Genomic DNA, 24014 nt, shown 5'->3' on the forward strand with positions numbered 1-24014 from the left:
GGACACTGTAGAACACCACTCACACTTCGGTAGGTTGTAGAGCTTTCCCTCAAATGAAAGAGAACTAAAAATTGCAGGAGTAAACTGTAGAAAGTGAGGTGCAGAGGCTGAGGGCTGGCAGGGGACATAGGGACCCTGCTTCTGGCACGATTGTGTGAGCTTCAGGGCACAATTGGACCCCAGGCGGGGTGTGACAGTCACAGTGCCAGGCTGCAGATGGTGGACCACAGCTGACTGATGCCTGGGTCAGCACAGCACCGAGCCTGCGCTAGCATGCTGTGCCTGCCTGTGGGGCAGGTTAGATCATGCAGCACCCTGTGACTACTTCCAGGTCAGAGCTGGCTCGCACCCCATCATCTCCAGGCAGGTGCAGAGCGAGTCTGCGGCCAGCTGGTTCCAGCCATGTATTCATGGTCTTTGTTTCCTGATGCCTCTTTCCCCCTCGGCCTCATTTTCTTCCTGCACATACTAAAGCTTTATCAGGGAGCCTCAGTGTTAATGGGATATCCAGAAGTGCTGCTAGAAATAATAAAAATAACCATCCAATCCACAATTTTGGCCAGAGTACAGCAAATAGGTTCTGTGTCGAATCAGCTCTCCCTCTATTAGGAAAACAGGAAATTGTTTAAACTGAATGAACAGATGCTGGAAATAAAGAACGAGGGCTAAGTTTAAAGGGGAAAATGCAGTAGTCACTGTAAAAGCCTGCTGGTCTCATGAGATGCTGGAAGGATAAGCATGATAAATAGCTTCTGACTATTCAGATTCTTGTCATTCTCTGTTTCCAGTAGCTTTAGGTATGGGTTGGACTGGGAATCCCTTGGTCAAGGCTTCCAAACTTTCTGGCCTTTCTCTACAACCCAGAACAAATATTGGCACACTTTATAATATACATACATCAAATGGTGTCTCCTGTCTTTTTCAAGTATGTAAACATTCACAGTTGCAGAAGAGCAGGTTAATAGCTGAGTGTAGTTTGCAGTTCCGGAGACACATAATTCTTTGTTTTTACAAGCACTGTAATTTCAAGAACAGAATGTATTATACTAAAAACTTAACATTTCTAATAATAGAATTTGCCATCTATGATAGAAATACACAGAGTTTTGACAAGAATTAAAACACAGTTGCATCTGCTTAGAGGGAAATGGCAAATTACTGTGTTTGGCCCTATTATAAGTTATGGTGGACTATAAATGTAAAACATGTGGCTCACAGAAGCTACCTACCATCCTTAAAATGAAAGAGAAAAATAAGTAATATCTCAGCCAACATCTAAACAGACTAAGGCTTGAAGGACTTGGTAGGATCACCAGAACATTTTGTATAACATCAATGCAAGTCCTCATCAAACAAAAAAATAAGCCTTTTTAAACAGCCTCGCTGAAAGCCACTGGAAATGCAAAACCAAACTTCACAACTGAGTGTGGGCTCTGGCTCATCCTCACTTTTTAAAACTATTATTTTGAAAAAAGGTAAAGAACTAACATAGAATATTGCACAAGGAACAACATGGTGTGAATATACGAGAACAAACACAAAAGAGAACACTTTCTACCTTTTGTAATGAAATATCTTTACAGATTTCTCTTGTTGTTGGTCAGTAAAAGTGCCGAGACTTTCAGCACTGCTCTGCCTGCTGGCTGTGTTCCTTTGGAGGATACACATTTGATTTTTCCATAACTTGACTACAGCTCAGAGCCCAAATGCAGGTCTGCCTGTCCTTCCTTCCCTATGACCTGTGGGTGTTTGCAATTGCCTTCTGTAAAAAGGCAAACAGGCTTCAGGGATTCACCTTTTGTGAGTGATTTGCAGATGATTGAGTAAAAGGAACTTGTCTGTAGTCTCTGTTACTGTACTCAAGAATTTATGGGATTATTTTTGGTTTCTGACTAGCATTCCTAGGAAGTAAAAAGAGAGACCTGTGACACTAGGAATAAACCTCTGTTTGAACTATCCCACGTGGCTAATTACAGGAAAGCTGTGACATTTATTCCTGTCTCTTTTACCCTATAATTGAGCTCTAAGGTATTAAGCTATAAATTTCAAATTAAGAGAGAAATCCACATGGATGGGAAGCAACTTAATGACCTAGCCAATATCCATTAAGCAGACTGCGACAAGCGTATTCCTGGTGTCAGCCTGTCAGCTTTGACTGAGTGATTCCAAATTTGAATTTGGACCATGAAACATTTAGATGAAATCTTGATCTTAAAACTCTTATGATGCCTCACCCAGCATTTTTCTTGTAACATTGAAGTCACAGTGTAGTTCGAAGAGTCAGAGTCTAGTGCTTGCAGTAATTTTAAGCAGTCTCCATCAGCAAAGGAAAAAGAAAGCATTAAAAAAGTAGGGGTTTATGGCGCTTGTTTTGAAGTGACGATATGCAAAGGGATCCCGTTCAGGGCCCCAAACCAGATCCTGCCCACAGGACACTTGTGTCTGGTATGTATCTCTGGAGGAGATGAGGAATATATTTTTTCAAGATGCTATGCAAACATCTTGCTGTGCAGGCGGATGGCCACTTAACAGCGGGGCTTTGGTGGCAGTGGTGGGTCCTTCTAACAGAGCAAACTGAGAAACAGTTGGGTCTCTTCCAGCTGAAGAAGGAACACACGTCTTGCAAGGTGCATGTTTGCAGGGTGAGCATCTTGCCTGCACCTCCCAGCTGGGTCACATTGGCCCTGGTGCAGCAGCTGGGAGAGCACCACACTTTGGGCAGGAGGGACAGGAGTCTTGGTGCTGCTCAGGTGACAGCCTGGACATTTAGGGCGTCACCTACCTCATCCTACAGACAAGAGAGCGCCTGTGGCTTGTAGGTGTGATGGCAGGCTGGGCAGTGACAAAAAGAAGCAGAAAAGGGATTTAGCAAAGCTGGTGAGAAGAAGAGTGGTATCGATGAAAAAGAGGTCACACTGAGACCTCGATTTTTGTGACCACTCTTTGTGGGAAAGAGCAGATCATTTAACGGATTAGTGTGCAAAGCTGGTGAGGCTAATCCAATCCTGTTGGGGCTGGAAATCGCTTTCCTCCAGTTCCTGCTCAGAAGAGTGATCCATGTAGGGAAAAGCATAATTGTTTCTTCCCACGTCTCTGTTTTTAAGAACATCTTGGATTTTAGTGGGGGAAAAGAGTCTAGGCTGCTTTTATTGTGTCTCTGTTCCTGTTGAGTATTAAATTGCAATCTACATTGGCTCATGGATTTTCTCTATTGTGTTTTAAACAATCTCTGTTGTGAAACATATTCGATGGTAATGATTCCTGATATCCCAGGGGAGATATGTGAGGACGATTCAGAAGTTTTAGTGCACTGCGTTAAACCTTCAGTCACCCTTGTAGAGGCTAAGAATTTGTTTTTGTTTTCAAAAGTCTTAATTAAGAGCAGTCGATTAAAATGTTTGTGAGGCTCTCAACTAAAAGCAACATTTCATTAGGTAATACAGTTGATTTAACTGGCACATAAACAGACCATGGGCCTTCTATTAAGCAAACAATGTTAAGGCTCCCATTGTCAATATAAATACACAGTATTTAAATAAAAAAAAAACAACCCCTCACCTCTGTTCCTAATACAGTTCCAACAAGGGTATTCAGAGTCAAAATCTCATAGTATAGACTGTCTTTCAAGAAAGGTCATGTGGACCCCTCCTGTCATGGCATCCTTGTCACAAGTTCAGGACAAGGCTTACGTAGGTAAATCACATCAGGAAAGTTCTTGCTGCATTTTCACTCTTTTTCACCAAGTCAGCTAACCAGCGTGGTGCAACACGGCAGCTCTCTGGGGGTGACACCGAGGGCTGCCGGGGCCCAGCTGGGGACACTGCTCCACATGAGCACACAAGTGTGGCTCCATGCATTCGTGGAAGGAATGGGAATAGAAAGATGAAATAACCCAAACTGACTTTGCTATTTCGATCAGGTCACCCTTCCCCTTGTTTTTTCTTCGCTGTGTCTCCCTCCTCTCTCTCATCAAACCATGGCTGTTTGCCTTCAGGGCCCTTCACAGCCTCTCCTCACCATATCACTCCTTTCTGGCTCAGTGGGCAATGTCTGTCCTGGTGCTGAAGAGCTGCTGTTGCCTTCCTCCCCTACCTATTAGTATCTTTTGATCCCAGACTTCTTCCTCCTACTTCATAGTTACCCTGTGGAAGAACTCAGATACCCATAAAGTATAGGTCCTTGGTGTTGTCCATGCTTACAGCTTCTCCTGGACTCATTTCCAAAATAATAAAAAATGAACAAATATTTAGCAACTGTTGCCAATATGGGTGATGAGGTCTGATTTTCCTTGTTTCTAAGAGGCAGGCCAAGTCAAGCCCGAGAAGATGAGCCAAGCTGGACGGGGGATATTCATATCACTATGACTGTAGCTCTGCCAGGGATTTCACCTGTTGGGTACATCAGTACATCAAGAAGACTAACTATACTGACAAATCCTTGCATAGTCAAGCCCTAGAGGCAGCATCAGTCCAAACACCACCTGAGTAACTAGATAAATAGCAAATACTGATCCTCCATGGTAAGTTGTAGCAGCTAAAAGTCACATATGCACATTGTGGCTTTTGGAGCCATATTCTGATGGCTTGTGAATACCCATATTTCTCTGACGTGGCGTTTCTACTTCATTATTTTTTCTTATTTTCAATATGGCATCACTAGATATCTGAAGCTAGATTCAGCCATGTGGACTTGTTTAGGATTTATCGGGTACCAGTAAAGTCAATTATACTTATTGCTTCAGCTGCTTTTTTATCTAATCAAAGCAAAAGGCCTCCAGTGCTCTACCTGGAACTTTATTTTTGTGGAGAAGTACAATTTTGATGAATGCTCTGATAAAACAGGAAAGGCTATTTTGGGGGATGTTGCTTTGCTTTCGTACAGTGGATTTTTATTATTTTAAACACAGGAGTCTTTGTTTAAAAGAGAGAAGGCCTGCAAATTTTCTTGTTTACTTTGCATTTGCTTCCCCTTCTGACAGGGGGTAAAACTTTATCCACCTAGTCCCATGTCAGCTTAACCCCAAGTTTCACTGTATGGTGTCCATGCTGTTTGTTTCACCAAAAACTACCAATTAAAAAAAATAAGTAAGAGAATTTAAAATGCTGTGTCCAGCTGAACTCATCAAGAATGCCAAAGGATTCAGCACCCGGTCTGGCAGGGAAACTGAGGGCAAACCCAGCAGTGGTACGCATAGTGCTGTAATCCACACATACTGTGTTCACTAATGGTCCGATCAGGATTAAACCACTGACTCTGTAATGTTGGGACATGTCACTCTTTGCTGGGCCTGATTCCCCAGTGTGGAACCCACCTCCCTGCTTTTCCTGCTGCTTCCTCCATCCTTTCCATAGGTCACTTTGTTGCATCTGTACCAGGAGCAACTTGGGAAATATGGCAAATAGGAACAATACAGGATAAAACTGGGCAGAATTCAGTATCTGATATTGCATAAAGCTCAAGGCACCTGAGCTAAAAGCCCCTTCTGGCATTACAGTCTCTGACAGCTTTATTATTGTGCGACTCATGTGACTCAGTTTTCTAATGCATAGCTTATGGCACCTTTGGGACCTTCACTTAGTTTGGCTGGGAGGCTTTCAGAAAACAGTGCTTCCTGGTAGCAGATACCATATTGATCACCTGTATCTCATCATTAACATACTGGCACCATCATCCAAGGCTGTGACCAATTATGAGATAGATTTGCTGCCTATCGAGATAATAAATCATTCTCATTTTAGCATCACACTAGTCAAGGCCAGCTGACAAAAAGAGGAAAACCAGCAGAGAAACCCTTATGGTGGTCAAATAAGAAAGCATCCTTGAAAATGCAGTGCAGGTTGTTTCCAAACTTTGTGTGGATCTGTAAGAGGACAGAAACATTCACATTTCAGGAGGGTTAAATGCCAGTCTCTACAGAAGGAAACAATGACCACAGTGTATCGCTGTTATGCAGGCTGCTGGCAACACTGAGCAGAGTGATGCTCATGAGATGTCTGTTTCCAAAATGAAAAATCTCTCTCGAGATAAAGGGTCATTTGTTTCCTTTAGATATGCTTGTGGCTTTGTTGGAGGGGCACTTTTTGGAAGAGGGTAGAGTGACTTATTGCAGCTCTTCTGTTTTGTGGAGAGATGATGGTTTGACAGGTCAGGGTTGGGTGGTGAAGCTGAGCATGCAGCTGGCTGCCAGACCAGGTCTTCTTTTTGGTGGCTGGAACTTTAGGGAGTGAAGGGAAGGTGGAGAGGGAATGCAGCTCTAAAGAGGCTTTCTCTTATGGCTTCCCTGGACCTATTTTCTCTCTTCACTTGCCTTATATCTGTCTGTCTGAGGAATACTCAGGGAGGCGTAGCTAAGCATTTTAAGATGAGGCAGAGAAAGAGAACAGAGTCGCTGAGACATAGCCATGCATCCTTCTGACTCTTGATGCTTCTCTAAGACTCTCACTCGCTGCTGAAGTTTGCTTGCAAAGTCATTGTTAGAAGGTATTTTCATGCTTCTGAACAGGAAGAAAAGGTATATAGCAGAGTCCCTCTCTGTGTTAGGCTCAGGACTGCATTTCTTCCCACAGCCTCTGTGAAGATCAGAGTCATAAATTCTCCATGCTCTCCTGGCCCTCCTGCTTTCCCAGCTCCCTTTTCTAGGGCCAGCCCATGCTTTCCAGGGAAAGTGGTGGATTTCCCAACACTGGATACCTTTACGATTCAGCTGGACAGGGTGCTGGGCCATCTTGTGTAGACTGTGCTTTTGCCCAGAATGTTTGGACTAGATGATCCTTGAGATCCCTTCCAACCTGGTACTCTATGATGTCCCAACCATTGGGACATCACAAAAATCAAAGATAGTTTTACTAAGGAAATACTGTATTTTTATTTCATTGAGTGAGATAATTTCTTGGAATAATCCGGGCTGTGCAGCAACCTGTGTTGCCTGGAGAAGACCAGAGGCATCTCCCATCGAAAGAACATTAAACCAGGGAAGGCCTGTCCTGCCCAGTCCTCAGCTGTCCCAGTGTTCCCAGCACATGTCCTTTCATAAGGTGGCTGAGCTCAGCCTTCCTTTGTGTAGTGGGGTCAGAGCAGAGAGCGAGGCTTTTGAAAGGGACCCCATGAAAAGTGCTGATTGAGCCTGAGCAATGGTTGTTCTACTGATTAGGACTCAAGTTCCTCCTGGAGCACTGAGGTTCAAGGATCCAGGTCAAATATTACCCAAGGCTCTTTGCACAGCTTTCCAACAGAGGCACCTACTGAAAATGGTCTGAATATGATGCCTGTTTCTTTTTACTAACTGCTTATGGACTCTATAGATGCCTTCTGTTTCTTCTCCTCCTCTGAGCTGTGGTACCTGGGTGGATTGTAGACACCAGGGTAAGCAGGTGGAGTAGAGAGTTTGGTTTATACATGAGGTTCTATACTTGCTCTGACCTGAAGCCAGTAGCCATAACATCTCCACACATCTGCCCCAGTAGTGAAAAAAAGCAGCCCGGAGGAACGGTATATAAATAGCTTCTTGAGTAAAATCTATTTCCTCTGTAGTTAGTCGTGTCTGGAAATACATGTAGTGTGGTGGGAAGGGGGGAGTTGTTCTCTAGCACTTGGCCCACTGAGCTCACAGGAAGGTCATCCCGAAAGAGCGACGGGAGCATGTGGATGGCTTGTGTCTTGTGTTTCCTCTGAGGCCAGACTAAATTTAGCAGATTCACAGATGGACATTGGACCGTAATCCACCTGGGACTGGGGGAAGAGCAGAATCTGGATTGTCTGCCTAGGCTTTTTACTGTGCAACCAGCTTCAAGGAGCTGCAATTCATTATTACGTTCCTCATTTCTGTCTTGTTGAATATGTTGTAACTTACTTGCCTGATCCCTATCCCTGACATGTTCAAAGTTAAAACATAAAGGAAAAATAAACCGCTGATTCTGGGTTTGTGCCTGACATCCCCACTATCTTAATATCAAACTGTGGATGTACTTTTCAAGAGCATCTCACAAAGGTTGAGCCTAAAACTGGTACTTGCAAGAACTGCAGTAACACAAACACGAGTGACTGAGAATTTTGGCTTCTCCAAAGTGTTGCCTCCTCACTCTTTCAGCTTCCAGGCAGTTAAAGGGACTAATCCTAAATGCAGCATTTGCACCCTGCAAGGCCTGTACATTGTTGGGCTGGTCCTTCCGTTGCTAATCTTAAACAAATATTTTATGAGTATATTTTGAAGTGAACTAGCTCTGCTAAAAATCCCATTTCCCCAACCAGTCTGAGCCGGAGACAGGCAAACTGCAATGCAAAGCACATGTGTATTAAATAATGTATTTCAAGTAATTGAAATTATGTTTCTGTATATCTGCTCCAGCACACTGCACAGATTTGATATATTGATCTTGACACAAGAAGCCTGATTTTCCTGTCCTTTACATAAGCATTTTGTCAGAGCAGTTATTCCCAGGTTGCACATTTTGCAAAAGAGCCCAAACCAATGTCAACTTTGCTTAGTTCAGATTAATCCCGAATTCTAGAAAGTAGAGTTAATGTTATTATCACTATTATAGTCTAAAAGTCTAGGACAGGAGGTTGTTTACATAAATGCCAGTGTATTATTTTCTATTCATATTAACTGATCTCAATCTCTTCTTACAAATGTTGCCTTTAACTCCTTAATTGCATTTTTCTTTTATTTAAGGCAGAGTCCATATTTGACAGTATTTTCCTTATATCTCTTTAAATAAGTCTCTCGTAGTTCAGAACAGCTAAAGAACAGTTCCCTTTTTTTTGAGAGGTTAAACCATTCTTGTCTTTTGTAGTCCTCAGCATTTATTAAAAGGCTCTATTTCACATACGTAAAATACATACTTATTGTTCATAAATGCACTGAAGAATTATTGATCCTGCAGAATTGTAATGCAGTGAAATAAGTATTTGTTTTCTTTCTAGAGTTTGCAAAATACAATTACATTTCTGACAGCGTAAAAAAAAAAAAAAAGAGAGGGGAGGGATTATTGCTTGCATATTGGGCTAAAGGTTGGAATGGCCTCCAGCCTCTCTAAAGGTGCATCTTCAAAGAGACACAACAGTGACACACTATCCAACACCTCACATAATAAAGCAGCCCTGACTTCTTGTCTACAGCAAGGCAATTTGCAGCTCCTGTGTGTTGGTGACTCAGGTTTTCATGAAGTAAATCTAAGGCTCCATGTTTCTTACCAGCAATGTTGAATTGCCAGAGGCCAAGTGACAAGTTTTTATTTCCTATTGCTTTTGCAAGAAAAAGAGATTAAAAAATTAAATGGTAGCACCCACTGTTTATATTTCAAGGGCTTTTTTCTGTTTTCCAGACTAGGAAGGGATATTGAAATCTTTCAGCTCAAGACAGACTTTTCAAAAGTATTCCTAGGTCTTCATACGTTTCAGTTTTACTCCTTCCAAACTGTACCCGGCTCTTTATTTGCTCTGCAGATTTCACATATCTTCAGAATTTTAAGCCAATAGCTGCATTTTGCCAAGAAATATATACTCAGTTTCCTTGGAAATCTGTGGGAATTACATTTAGGTATCAGAGAATATTGTGGCCTTAAGAGCCAAATGGCATTCTTTAGAAAAGCACTGAAGAATTTATTAACTCTGCAAGACTCAGGGAAATAAGAGCATTTTTCCTTCCACAGCCTGCAAAAGTCAAATCAAGTGCCATACGGTGTGAAGGAATCAGGGTGCTATTGTTGCAGAGGAAGGCCATTCTAACCTGTGAAAAAGCTCAGTGAAAAAAAGTTTTGTGCATGGGCAGGGGAAGGTGGTTCAGGCTTTACACCCCAGTAGTCTTCATGGCCATTGCACATGTGCTCAGACAAATCTGCTGTAGTTATGCTGTGCACACACAGAGCTGCTCCACAGAGCAATTGCTTTGTACGCAGCCTTTACCTGGGATTACACACGTTCTGCAATATTCAATCTGTTACAGCCTTATTTCACAAACATGCCTTTCTGCACGTAAAGATACAAAAACACATGTTCTATTCCCCGTCAGCTTCCTGATTGCCATCATAAAACTCGCTAAGGGACATTCAGGCATGACAGAGATGGGTCTGATCTCAGCAGCGCTGCGGGCTGGTAATTCCCTCTGCTGAGTAAAAGATAGTCGGCCAGATGGAAGTGGTCCTTCTCTTTCGCACGGGGAGGTTGAACCTCTCTGAGCATCAGGTATGTCCTCTGTGCCTACCCAAGGAATCAGGACCTGCCATAGCAAGTGGGATCACTGAGACCAGGAGATAATACAGTGCAGGTGATGCATCAGTCACACAGCTTGAGGCTTTTGCAGTAAAATCTGAACAGTAATAACAGGAGAACCAAGACAGAGCAAAGAACCAATCTGGGCTAAAATTAACTTTTTTTTTTCCACCCTAAGTTAATTTTAACCTAGATTCACTTGTGGATCAGATTTGCTGTGAGGCTGCACAAACATTTCTGTTGGCACAGAGGAGGTGACAGGAAGGAGCAGGCACCTGGGAGGGACAGAAAAGGCAACAAAGGGCTTTGGCAGAGCTCTTGGCTCTTGACAACTTGGTACTCATGGAACTATCATGTCATGTGGAGCTGTTACGTACCAAGAGATCAGCTGAACATAGAAATTACAAGATTCTCCATGACATCATGTACTTGTCCCTCTCACACAAAACAACAGATTTTTTCCATCTCACAGACACCAGAACTGTGTAGAAGTCCAGCTTTTGGAAATGTCTGATGGTACCAAGCAGAAGAGGGGTTTCTAGAGTATTTGGTGCTAGATTAGCAATTAGTCACTGACATTTCCAGGAGCAGCATTTCTGTACAAGGGCATCAGCAGAAATCCTGTCTGTCAGAGAGGTAGCATCCTAAAAATGCCATTATTGCTGGTCTGTGGACACTAAAGAATGAAAGCAGGCAGAGGTGCTCCACACTGATAAAAGCAGAGGGGTTGTTTTCTAGCCAGTTATTCCACCAGCTCATAAAACCAGCTTAAAAACTAATTTTTTAAATTCTCTGCGCAGCAGGCTGCCTGTTATGTGTGCCTTTGCTATTTATACCTGCCATAAGTTTCAATAACAGCTTTACAAATTCTTTTATGCTTGTCTTATACCTGATATTGTAAATCAGAAATCTTTGCCATCCTAAACATTGGCTGGTAAGAACTCTGCATTCTCTTCTTAACCTAGGAAAAAAAGGAGGTGGAAAACACAGTTAATGCAATAATCTGGCCCAAATAAACAAAGTCTTTTACAATATTGATATTGAATTTTATTTTAGTTCAAGTCTAATTCCTCCAGATGGGCAAACAGAGAAAATTTTCTCTCTACCTAGCAAATGGTGTGTACCAATTTTTTAGTTTTTCTTTTAGCTTGCCTTGAACCGTAATTGTGTTAGATACTGGGTGGGAAGGGATAGATAATGAATATAACTTGCAATTTTCTGCAGAACATCTCAGGAAAATAGTCTGAATACTCTTCCAACAACAAGAACAACCAAACCAAACAAAAACAAGTAAACAAAACAGGTAGCACCTTACTTTAAGGAAGGAGAAATGCCATTTAAGGAGAAAATTGGCTGTGGTTTCTACCGTCCAAATAGAGCAACTTCAGGCAAGTTGAGACAGGCAGGTCAAAAATAGTTTTGTTACACTATTAGTCTGTAGTTGCTAAAACAACAGCTCACCTTTGTCATGCATAAGTGGGTGAGGCTCCTGTTTGTCTTGGAAAGTAGACCATGATGGGCTGAGATAGGCTCAGGATTTCTCTACTGAGGCCCAACAGAGTAAGACAGGAGCCAAAACATGTCCAAAGGCAGTGCTTTAATGCTTTGTGTCTTCCATCACTGGCTATTGCAGTAACTCCCAGAGACATGTCTCTGCTCTAATTGAGATAAGTGCTTCAGGAAATGAACACAAAACCTGCTTTAAATTTTTATTTCACTCTTTTCTGCTGAACCGCTGGGTTTTTTATTCTGACCAGTGGCTTGTTCAGCTTGTGTCTACCATCCAGAATAGTTCTCAAGCAACAAATAGTACCCTACTAACATAATGTGGTAGGTGGCTCCACTACTGGACCTCTTATGTTAAACTGGTTTGTGAGGTGAGGCTCTGCTGCAGCCTCATCTGAGCGTAACTCATCTGGCCATACTGCTGGTAGGTCAGACAAGTCCTCTGTGCTCACACAAGACCTTGCTGAAGCAGTAGAACCAGTCCAGGGGAAGGTGAACCTGCGCTGAGGTCTTGAAGGAAGGCAGCAGGGCAGGACTGCACACCAGCTTCTAACTGTTCTAAGCAACCCACTGTCAGAAAATAGTCCTTGCATAGGAAAAAGCCTCATATATAGTGGATTTGGTCCTGTGCCCAGGAAAACAAAGGAACTGGACAGTGTAGAAATCTGTTCTGAGATATCTGAAAGGCAAAGTTAGGCTAGAGGTTGAAGGAGCATGTGTGTTCTGCAGGTCTGTTCTGCTCCTGAGAGTGAGTCAAACTCTCCTAGATTATATCCTAGATTATACCTACGTGAATATTTGGGGGACAAATCTAGGTTCCCTTGAAACAGACTGAATTACATGAAAGCAAGCATGTGTATCTTATTCTGCAATCTGCTCTACAGCCATCATCCTCATGCTGTTTATTTGATGATCTTCTTAAGATACTTTTGTGGATAAATCTCCAAGCAATTTCACTTTTCCTTTTTTTTTTTTTTTTTTTTTTTTTTTTTTAATAGGCTCTTCCTTCTTTATATGATGAAGAGAAAGAAAAAAGATGGGTTGTAATTTAGGACAGAAAGTCAGGCTAATGTCAGTAGAGGACTTCTGATGTTGGGGTGAGGTGGGTAGTTGATGTTCAACTCAGCAGTGCAGACAGGTCTGGCTGTGGCCTTTGAGGCTGTACAGGAGAGCTGGTGGACCAGCATGCTCTTTGGTCATGGCAACTCTTCTTAGTTGCCATAAACCTACTTCATGCTACCACCTACAGCAGAGGGATCAGGAAAGACATATTCTAACATTTGCTGAACATATGCCTACATTGCAATTCAGTGTGGAGTTTGTGCTGGACGGTCTATATTTCTTCCTAATTTGTTTGTTTTAACTAGTTGAGAATGTTCTTTTTTTACCTACTGCTGTGCTGAACCAAGGAGCCAAAAACCTCTCCTTGGAATTGTGCTTCCTTGCTCCAGGAGGGAATATGACTCTATTTATTTATTTATTTTTCATTTATTTGATCTGTTTTAATACCTAATAAAGTTGTTGTTTTTTCCAACTGGCCCGACAAGGCTCTGGCTATTTTTAAAGAATGTGGTTCATTTGATTTAATCTGATGAATGTTTAGTGCTGTTGAAAATCTCTGGAGCCAGAGCCAAGAATAATGTACTGAACTGTGCTGGTTGAGCAATGATTGCTTCTCTCTGCCAATCTGCTTTCCCTCCAATTGTTCAGATTTACCTGGTTTTGCGAGTAACATTTGCAGGCAAGACGTATGATTGAGGTGCTTTCTAACACTAAATCTGAAGGCTGATAATGTCAGAGCCATATTTTGCCACACATTTCAAGACACATCAAACAATAAGAGCTCTTCTTGTTGTTCAGTGTAGGATGTCTAATCTCTGTTTCAGACCACTTTGAAGGGAATGTGAAATGCTAATATCCTTTTATTGCACATGGGGAAAATTGAGGCATGTAACGGTCATTTTTTCATCCGAAAGTCACCCAGAAAGCAACTGGTAGGATCAGTAATGAAAGTAGTTAGCTAGCATCTACTGGGCTCCTTAAGGTTCTATGTAACTCTTGATTTACCCATGAACTGTGACAAGCCCATAATCAGAAAATAAGTTCTGTTGAGTCCTTGCTCCTGCTGTTTCTCACTGACTGGTTCTTGGCAGGTCTCTGTTTACTGTCCTGGTGGCACCATCTGAATTGCTCTGCAGAGGTGGGACCTACCTAATTGTCCCTATTAACAAAGCTTAAATTTCACGCATGTCCTTGCGCTATCTGAATACGTCTCTGTAAGCTATATCACATATTTTAATGATGTATTTAAAACTGGATGAATCTATCTTCCTTTTGCCATCCATGAGTTATTCCTGTTAGACAGCTGGTTTCCTATTCCTTCCTAAGAAATGAGTAGCTAATACTTAAGCTTCATTGGATTAAAAAAATAAATCAGCTGTGATAGCGGTGCCCGTAGGGATGGATTTTCTGCAGAGATCACTTTACACCCTAAAGCACAATGTAGGATTGACTTGCATAAGTAATGAACAGATGCTCCTGGTGGCTATTACATTATTCATCTCTATATGTGATGGGGGGGAAGGAAACAGCACCTGTTACCATGGCAGAAATGTGTTTGCTGCTGTTCTGCACTACAGACCTCCAGGGCAATCTGGGCCAGGCATACTTCACTGCATTTCTGGTGACCCAAATGAAGCCATGCCAGTTTACATCCTCTAGTTATTTTGTCCCATGTTTCCCTCAGATAGGCCTCTCCATTTGTAACCTAAAGAAATTGAATAGCTGCTGCAGGTATGAGAGAGCACTGGAGACAATGTAAAAATAGATATGTTCCATCTTCACCCAAAATTTGCAGAAGATGACTGGGTAAAAGTATTATAACTTATTCCCCCTCTACAGCAAAAGTAATTTCTACAGACTCTCTCAGATTTCATATGAAAGCAACTCATGCCTGGGGACTTTCTAGAGGTGTATTTAAGAGCAGACAGAACTAATTTCCTCGTCATCCTGACATTAGACGGAGATGACTTCCCTTCCATTGCCCACAGCAGGGCAGCACACTTGGCCCGCAGCGCAGGCACGCTGCCAAGGGCCTCAGCTTCAGATGCAGCAGGTCAGGACCCTGACGTTTTCTCAGCCACTCCATTACAGATAACAGCAATTGTGTTCAGACCATGGTGCCAGGAGATGTTTCCTCGAAGATTTCCTGTGCCTTGGGTGTAGTTTAGTGCAAGGGCAGGGATGCTTTCTTTGCCAGGGGACATACAGGTTATTCATGGACCACAGAGTCACACAGTAATGTACCTTGTCCAATAATAACATGAAAAATATAATGTGAACATGGGAAATGAGGTTAAGGAACCCTTCTAGTCCCAGGCAAGCACCTCCTCATTCCGCACCTAGGGCAAGTGGACTGTGCGCACTTTTTTTTCCCCTGTGTGATCTCTGCAAGACTTCTGTTTCCCAAGGGCCAAAATCCCTACTTGAAGCTTAGTTGGCAGAAGTGTTCCCACTGATGCTGATGACAGAAGTCTTCCTCAGCCGTGGCTGAAGCTGAGCTAGACCATGCCCACAGCATGTCTCCTCTTCTGCTTTATAGGAGCTAGTTGATAAGATGAGATTTAAGAGTATGTCTTTCTGTCTTATCTTATTTTGTGAAATATTTATTGTGTGTATAATTCATTAGTGAGTAGGCATAGCTATTCATATTTTGAAAGAGTAAGTTTTTAGACAGAACCTTCACAATATTGCTAGAACTGTAGGCTGGAGGGGAGTGGAAGATGGGGAAGCCTGCTTCCCCACACAGTAATGACTTCAATTCTGTTTTAATTAAGCAAACAGTTTTTCAGAGCTGAGATTGCACCTCAATTATGTTTTAAAGTTTGGCTGCAATCGCAAGAGCTACAAACTTTTTTCAAAACCCTCCTGAAAGTCTCAGACTTCACTGCATTAGAGCTGTTTTATCAAAACTTCAGCCATAAACACTGTTTTATTGCTGTGCCTTTGGTGTAACACACACCACACCTCTCTGATGTTTTCTTGGCCTGATGGCTCTCACATTCCTGGAGTGTGATGAGCCCAGGCCCTCTGCACTCCTTGCAGTGCAGCTGGTTGTCCACCTGACATGTCGGGTTTTGCGGCTCAGTGTCCCCTCCCATCCCTCCAGTCACCAACACCACTGGGGACCCTCAAACCCTGCAGCCCAGGCTGCTGCTGGTCCTCACAGTGGCCAGCTCTTCCAAGAGTCACCGGGATTTAGGGGTGAAATGCTACTTCTAGGATTTTCCTAGTTTCTTACACAAGAAATCTTAAAGTTTTTCTCCTGATGACTTTTAAAACCCACCAAGAGCAGGGTTCCGGTGTGCTGGGCATTGTCTAGAATTCAGTGATGGACTGCTCCTGCCTCAGAGACCGTAATGCCTGCCCAGGCAGACACCATGTGAACAGTGAGATGTCAGTGAAGAGCATGTTCATTTTATCCCTTTTTTTCTGTTTGCACAAAGCAGGTTGAGTTTAGGTGGGTGGCAGCCAACCCATAAGGCAGAAGGTGGCCATGGTGTGAGGAAGTGGATTAGAAAAGAGTGAGATGTGGTACGAAGCAGAAAGCAGCGAAGTGAAGAGCTGCCTTGCCAAAGAACCCTGCTATAAGTTTCCCAAATCACTCAGAGGCCCTAAGCTGGTGCCTTCTTACTGCCTGGTGCAGTCCAAACAGCCACCTGAAGGGCTGCAGCCTGGGGTGCTGTGGCAGGGACAAAGGGTCCATAGGGAAAGGAAGAGGCACAGAAGGGTGGGGGTGTCCTGGCTGGTTCCCAGTCCAACTCCTCTGGCTGCAGCTGCGGTTTCTGCTTCCAACGTGACATATTATCACCCTGCTGCAGGCACAAGAGCCCTGGGTGCACCCCTGAGACATTCTCTTGCATGTCCCAGATAGGCAAAGCCCCAAGTCAAAGAAAGACACAGTGAAGTGGAAACAAAGTAAAGTTTCCCTTTGTTCTTACATATTGAAAAGCACCTTGGTGCTTAAGGGCACTGGCAGGAAAATTTGGCACACCCCAGGCTCCTTATGAGGTTGCTAGTCCTTCCAGTGAGGCTGTAGTCGAAGAACAGTTCCCACAATGTGGCCAGAAGTGCAGCAGGAAGGTTTTGTGTTTGCCACTGCGGTGGAGGGAGCCTCTCAGGGAAGCTTTCTGGCACTCCCCTGGCACCTGGTACTGGGGTCCTGTGCCAGGATGGCTCTAGGGTCAGCAGGATCTCACCTGGCAGCTACATGAAATCACCCAGCCCAGGCCTCCTCCCAGCCCACAGCACTCACCGGGTGGGTGCAGCCCCATGTGGGTTTGTGAATGCTGTGCTGAATCTATCGGCACCAACCTCTCCAGAAACGGCCCTTGTCCCCATGAAGTGTCACTTACCCCAAAGCATTTGCACAGCAAACCAAAAGCCTTAGTCCAGATCACCAGCCTATGGCATCAGTCAGCCATGCCTGCACAGGCTGAATCATAGAATAATTTGGGTTGGAAAAGACCTTCTAAGCTCATCTAGTTCAACCCTCTGCCATGAGCAGGGACATCTTCAACTAGATCAGGTTGCTCAGAGCCCCGTCCAGCCTGGCCTTGGATATTTCCAGGGATGGGGCATCTACCACGTCTCTGGGCAACCTGGGCCAGTGTTTCACCACCCTCATTGTAAAAAATTCCTTCCTCATGTCTAGCCTGAATCTCCCCTCCTTTAGTTTAAAACAATTACCCCATGTCCTATTGCAAATAAGCCTTGCTAAACAGTCTGTTCCCTTCTTATAGGCTCCTTTTAAGTATTGAAGTCCACGATAAGGTCTCCCTGGAGCCTTCTCTTGTCCTCGCACAGAGGCACAAAGCACAGCCCACCTCCCCTCTCTGCTGTTCCCTTTCAATGCGTATTTCTGCCTGGGAGAAGCAGCCTGTTAGGTTCGTTCAGCTTTTAATACCCAGAGTGCAAAGCTATGATGCTGCCAGTCTGGAATCCTGCCCAACCTCTCCTACCAGCCGCCTCCAGCAAGGTTTGGGACCTTTTTGGCACCTCCAGTTTTCCATGCTTTAGGTGGGAATTCCTAATGCAACAGGTTGGCACCTTCCACAGCATGCTATGCTTTATTGGTCCATGTGTCAAGAAGAGTAAGCACTAACCCTGCAGTGCTTCAGGCAGGTCTGCTGCAGAAAGCAGACAGGAGTGGCTGGGGTCACGACAGGCTGGTTGGTATGTGAACTAGTTGTAAAAGGTTTTAGCTGTCAGATGCTTAAGCTAAGGAATGGGGCTGGAAGAGGATAAAAACAAAACAAAAAAAAAGAAGTTGTGAACAGCAACAGGAAAAACCAGCAATACAAAGTTTTGCCGTTTGAAGACTTTGAAGGAACCCCCCTCCACACCGTATCAGAGCTTTTAGCAAACTTCCTCCCGGGCAGTTCTATTTCTCGCTCCCGACATCGGACGCCGCCCGCGCAGCCGCGGCCTGAGCGCAGCGACAGCATTTTTTCCCCTTGAAAACTCCTTTTCCTCCCAGACAGCGGCGGGAGCCTCGTCTGGCCGCAGGGCCCCCCCGCTCCCCGGCCGCGCAGGGCGCTCCACCCGCCGCCCCCCCGCTGCAGGAGGCGCTGCGGAGCCGCGGGCCCCGCCCCCAGGCGCCAAGCCCCGCCCCCGGAGGTGCGCGGCGGGCACGGCGGGGACAGCGGCTGCCGGGCGCCGCGGCCGCTTGTCACGGTCATTTTAAAACATTTAGGCTTTAGGGCTTCTTTTTTTTTTTTTTAATATAAATTGTGATTTGTTGTTTTTCACAAGCCGGCCGGTGGCTCCTTGCCATGAGCAGCCCGAAGGCAGCATGAAAGCGGGCAGGCGCGGCTATCCCGCCCGCTCCGGTGTAGGATGGCTCTTGGCGAAGTGTTGCTGCTGCTGCTCCTGCAAAGGTCGGTGGAGTCCGGGGACCGGTTCCCCCATGGGGGCTGGGGTAGGCGCCGGGGGGCCGGGAGCTCAGCGCTGCCCGCGGTGGGGCAGCATCCCCCCGTTGCCTGCCCGCTGTGCCCCGGGGCGAGCGGAGGGACGGGGCAGGTGAGGGCGGAGAGCAGCCGGGCTCGGTGTCCCGCAGCCCGCTGGGCAGCGCGGGTGCGGCCGGGACCCCCCGGCACGGCCGGAGCCCCGGGGCAGGGAGCGGCGGGGAACCGGCCACGGGCAGGGAGAGGGCTGAAGTTGACAGGATACATGGATACATTTTATCGTTGCTGGTAGGAAACACCCTGGGACTGTAAGGTCAATAGGGCGGAGAGAAATATTTGCTTCAGTGAGATTTTTTTTTTTTCCTCCTTTCTAGTCTTTCTTGGGCTTAGAGAGGAGCGAAATGCTTTGAGAACATCTGTTTCTCACAGTTCACAAATCTCTGAATGGTTCTGTGGGAAGGTCTGGGGAAGCTGGCTGAGCTGAAACGCTGGGAGAGATGTGGGAAAGCCACAGCAGCTAGAGCGCCTCGTAAAAATAAAATAAATACCTGCCTTTTACAAGGAACGGTGCAGCTCAGATGCACTGACTGAAGATTTCCTAGCCTACAGTCTTTATGCTCTGATACAGCTTTTGAACTTGTTCTGGATAATGTGAGTTTTTTGAAGATCTGTGCGTGTTATTTCAGTGTTTCCTGTTCTCTGAACGGCTAAGCAAAAAGACCCCAAACAAAACTTGCCTTTTCTTTTGATTTGGCACCTTTCTTTAAAGAAAAAAGCCCTGAAATGCGTTTTTTTTTGTAATCGTGGAATCCATTCACACATCCCCAGATAAAGATGACTTGAGGACGGGTGGGCTTACCAATTTCTCAAGGCACACATTTGCAATGCTGAAGCCTGGTTCCTCGGTTATTGAACTAGACTCACGCTTATGTGGTGACAGCAGCACACTAGTTGGTGATGAAGTTTGCCATGATTTCATAAGATGTTGATCTTTTTCAGCCTGGGAAGAACACACTACTTCATGCCAAAGAAGCGACTCTTGAGGTCAATGCACAAAACCCCCGCTGTTTTGCAGCCTTTGAGACGGAATGTATAACCGGGTTGCAGGGGTAGGGCTACTACAGGAAGGTTGTGGTACTAAAGTGCTGTGAAAGCCATGTCTTTCTGACAGCCTGTGCTTTAATGTGCTGGCCCATGTAGCAGGTCTGAGCAGTATTCAAGCTCTCTGACTTTGCCCTGGTCTTTAAAACGTTGATTCTAACAGATTAAAATCTCCCTGCCGCCTGGACTGCAAACCTCTCTAGAAGGGGGAAGGGGAAACAGCTGGCTCTTCTCTCTCCTTTTGAAATGTTAACTGTGTTTGCAGTTCCAGTTTACCAGATTAGTAACAAAAGGTGTTTTGTGATACTGATCGCTTAACTTCTTTCTTGTGCTTGGTAGCAAACTTTGGTTAAAAAGTTGTAAAAGGCTATATCTGCTATGGTTTGTTTATTAAAGAAAACCAGAGCTGGTCAGATGGTGGAAATACTCCCTGAATATAAACAGGTACCAAATCTGATGTTTGATGAGGGATGTGGGTGCCCCGGACAGTAGCATTAGTGTGCTGTTGTTGACAGCTTCTGCCATTAAGCTTGGAGATACTTTAATGTGGCAACCAGACCTTTGAGGCTCTAATTTCATGTATTCTGCATTGTCAGTGGTCATCTTTGCTTCTGGGGGGACGCTCTTCATCCCAGGGCTTCTCACTGATCTCAGACTTGCAGTATGAAGAGGTGACAGTAGTTTGTGTTTAAGATGGATGTGAATCATCTTGGAGCTGTTCTCACTGGTGCCCCATAGATGACCTTCCCTTTGCCTTTGGAAACGTGGCTCTGCTTTTTCCTGGTGACAGATGCCTGATGTATCTTGATCTTTTGCAAGAACTCAGTAGGTTTTGTTGTGCCAATAAGAACCATCCGGTGAGAGAAATTGAGAAGATGAACGTGTAGCCTGTGCTCAAACAGAGGTTATGTTGGTACAAGCTGTGTCAGTGCTTTTCCTGCTGTGGAACTTGGAAGAGATGTGGATGCTTGATCTCCTAAATAGCAACAATAATGCAGAGCTGAGAAAACCCAAACCCTAGGTCCCCAATGTATCATGAAATGTGTAAATTTTGTGTAACTGGGCATTTATCTGATGGATTTTGACAAATAACTCATACTACTCTTTTACAGCAATCTTATCCTGGCTTTTACAGCAGTAGAGACCTTGATATTACTATTTCGCTTGTTTCACTGGATGAGTTTCTTGTCGTGTCAGCTTTGCCCGTGTACAAAGCTATTGGGATCCATCCAGAGAAAGCAACTGACACTTAGTACCATTTGCAGTTTTGCTCTGACACCGATAGTCCCCTGCATAAACTAAATAAGGACTATTTGTCTGTTCTGAAGTATGGAGAGATATGAATCCTAATATAGGAGTGTCTCAGAGCAAGAGTCTGTCACTTGCTTTCAGCCATAAAAAGGGGTAGTTAAGAGCAGGCGACTCTCACAGCCTTCGGGCCAATGGCCTTAATCAGACAAGAGGGGGTAAGCAAGGCTTTTTGCAGTATCTCCTAAATGCACAAATGCAAAGTGACCTAGTGTAATGGGATGCTGCTCAGTGCTGCAAAACTGGCCCTGAAAGCAGATTGATAGGAGGGTTCAAATTCTGATGGTCTCCTGATAACAAGGAAGTCATTGAACTGTCCTTAGACATCACTCCAGGATTTGCAAGTGAATATAGCTTATTTTCTTTTAACATGGAGTCCAGCTCCTCAGTTATCTATGTGGTTCAGATTAGAGGCTCCTTTAAAAGGGTTGTGATGAGGGAAAGCAGAGAAATTGGAGGGGTTCCTGCTTTGTGAAATGTCTTTCCTAAAGCACATGGTCAGCTGCGTGCCTTGAACGTGACAAGGTCAAAACTTTGTTGTCTTTAAACACAGAGCAAAGTCCTGCGGTGAGTGCCACCGCTCTGTGCTACCTTCAGCACAGAGTGTGCATGGAGCTTGGGTCAGGTGGGGACCGAACTCTGGGCTCTGGTACTCGAGGGGCTGTAAAGAATATTTGGCGATTCAGATTTAACCTCCAAGTTAAATTCTGTGTGCTGCGTTATACCCCAGGCCTTACTTAGAGGACATTTCTTCATAGTAGTTAAGCTCAGCTGGTTTTAGCCCAACCTGGAGCACAGTGGGGTGCTCTAAGGGGCACTAGGAGGGTGGAAAGCACTAACAAAGTGTAGGAAATGCTTTTCTTTGAATGCAAGGAGGGAGAAGTTCTGATATACTGGACTTGAGAAGTTGCCTATGAGTGCCTCGGGTACAGCTCAAAGAGGGTCTGTGGTTAAAAGTAGTCTATTGCCAGTATAACTTTGCAGTGCAACACCTTACACCCTGTTCTAGGCTGCAGAGTGGCTTCAGATGAGAATATAAAACACTTTTACTTGAGGGTAGCCAGAAACAGGGAAGATGGATTTAAATGGATGCACTGTCTTGGCTTCAACAAAAAATGTGTCCCGCTGCCTCCTTGAGCAGTTGCTCTTCTGAGCAGGCTGCCGCTTGTATCCAAACTTTTCCTTTCGGAACAAAAGAAACTTAATCTGAATGTCAAACCTTTAATCTCAGTGTGTTAAAAATGAAAGACTGAGTGGGTTTGTGTCTGTGCTAAGCTCTTGGTAAAGTTCTTATTTAAATTTCTTGTCCCTCTGGCTTCTCTCTCCTATCTCCTGTAGTTTTGCTCTTCCTTCTGCATTTTTTTTTTTCAATTTACTGTCCTCTTTTTCTTTCTTTCCTCCCTTTTCCTCTTCTTGCCAGCCTTCCCTGAGTCTTTGATTTGTTACTGGCTCAGTCTGGTGAACCTCTTTGCTGTAAGATTAACAGAGTAAGCAAGCTCCTCTTGACAGTGATGGTGACTAATGTGCAGCGAAGGGAGTGCAGCCAGCCACCTTGGACATCTTTGCTAGCCGGTCAGAAACAGAGCCTTAACTGGAAGTTGGGCAAACTGACATCATTACAAGGGTTGTCAACAGCCTGTTAATAAAAGCTATTTCTTCATTAGGTAAAAAGTGAGATCTGATGGTGCTTTTTATAGAAGGTGCTGACACTGTGTTACAGCAAGCTGCAGAGCTTTTCTAAGGAAACTGGTACCTTTGTGCTGAGTGGTAGCAAGAAAGTGATCTGCAGTATTATATTCAAGCCCATAACATTTCCTAATTTGAACATATTTTATTTAGTGTTTTAGGCTGAGCCATGGTTACCCTGTGTAAAGCATAATGGAATGCATGGCCAAAGCAGTTCCGTCAGAATTGAGGCAGAAGAGAAAACAATAGTAAAATCAAGGGTGTCAACCCAAGCTCTTTTAGTTTCCTGGTCCTTCCTGAATGAGAAATGAGGAAACTCTTACCTTCCACAAGTATACTCGTTGGGTGAAGTCCATCTGTTGCTCATTAGTTGCATCTCAGTGAAGTCAAGGGGATCAAGTGTACTGGTCTTCTGTCAGCAGTCTGTCTCTTGTGCCAGACTTGTGCTTGGCTCTTTCTCGTGGCAGGTTCACAAGCAAATGGCTGTGGTGAGGTTTGGGAGACTTGCTGTTATTTTCCTCCAGTTCTATTAAGAGAAATCTGGTAAGCCCGTGACAGGAACCTCTCTTCCAAATGTCCTGTGTTTTCCACACCTCCGCAGGCTGAGTCAGGAGTCAGAGTAGGTCATGGCAGATAGTTATTGGAAGGGACAAAAGAGTTGATGAAAATGCTGCTCAGTTATAAGCAAGCAGGATTAACATGACAAGGTGAATACTGTTAGCAAAAACTTGCTCTTTTTGTTAGTGTGGAAATGTGCTTTCCCATACCTGCTTTACGCCCTCCTGACAGATAGTCCTGAGTTAAGGGTGTCCCAAAAGCCTGCGTGACAGTCCCTATGCCAGTCTTTTGGGGTTATGAACCTGTCAGTATTTTTGTGCGTGGGCTTGTCCTCCCTTGAACGTGGCAATGAGACGTAGTTGGATTTCAGCAGAAGTGCTGAGGTTGATGAGTAACCTCTGAACGTGGACAGTTGAAGGAGAAGCATGGCCACTGCGCTGTTGGCAGGCTGGGGGGACAGTGAGCTCTTTTTGTGATTGTTCAGTTTTAAGTGTTGTTAAATCTTACCTGCTTGCAGGAGGGTTTTTTGAGGGTAGAAACCTTGTTCATGGATACAGCAGGTCATGTTTTCAGTGGGTCTGTTACTGCAAAATATAAAGTTTCCAAGAGCACAGGAGGTCTGAGGTTTTTCAAGGTGCAGGTTGCTGCACACGACTGCTCACCACTCTCATCTTCCACGAG

The 24014-nt window shown here is 44.5% G+C and overlaps 1 protein-coding gene across 8 annotated transcripts in view; it reads left to right on the forward strand.

Annotated features, from left to right (window-relative positions):
• KALRN (kalirin RhoGEF kinase) overlaps nucleotides 1-24014 on the forward strand; it is a 513163-nt gene that overhangs the window by 413991 nt on the left and 75158 nt on the right. The window contains exon 1 of one of the 8 annotated variants that reach the window (XM_082056724.1): nucleotides 18391-18653. The exons of the other annotated variants lie outside the window; for them this stretch is intronic. Within the exon in view, the coding sequence (XP_081912850.1) occupies nucleotides 18569-18653 (85 nt within the window). The 5' untranslated portion in view covers nucleotides 18391-18568. Of the gene's footprint in view, nucleotides 1-18390; nucleotides 18654-24014 lie in introns of those variants that run through there. 8 annotated transcript variants of the gene reach the window in all.

Source organism: Streptopelia decaocto, assembly GCF_964273445.1.
Source record: "Streptopelia decaocto genome assembly, chromosome: 6".
NCBI lineage: Eukaryota > Metazoa > Chordata > Aves > Columbiformes > Columbidae > Streptopelia > Streptopelia decaocto.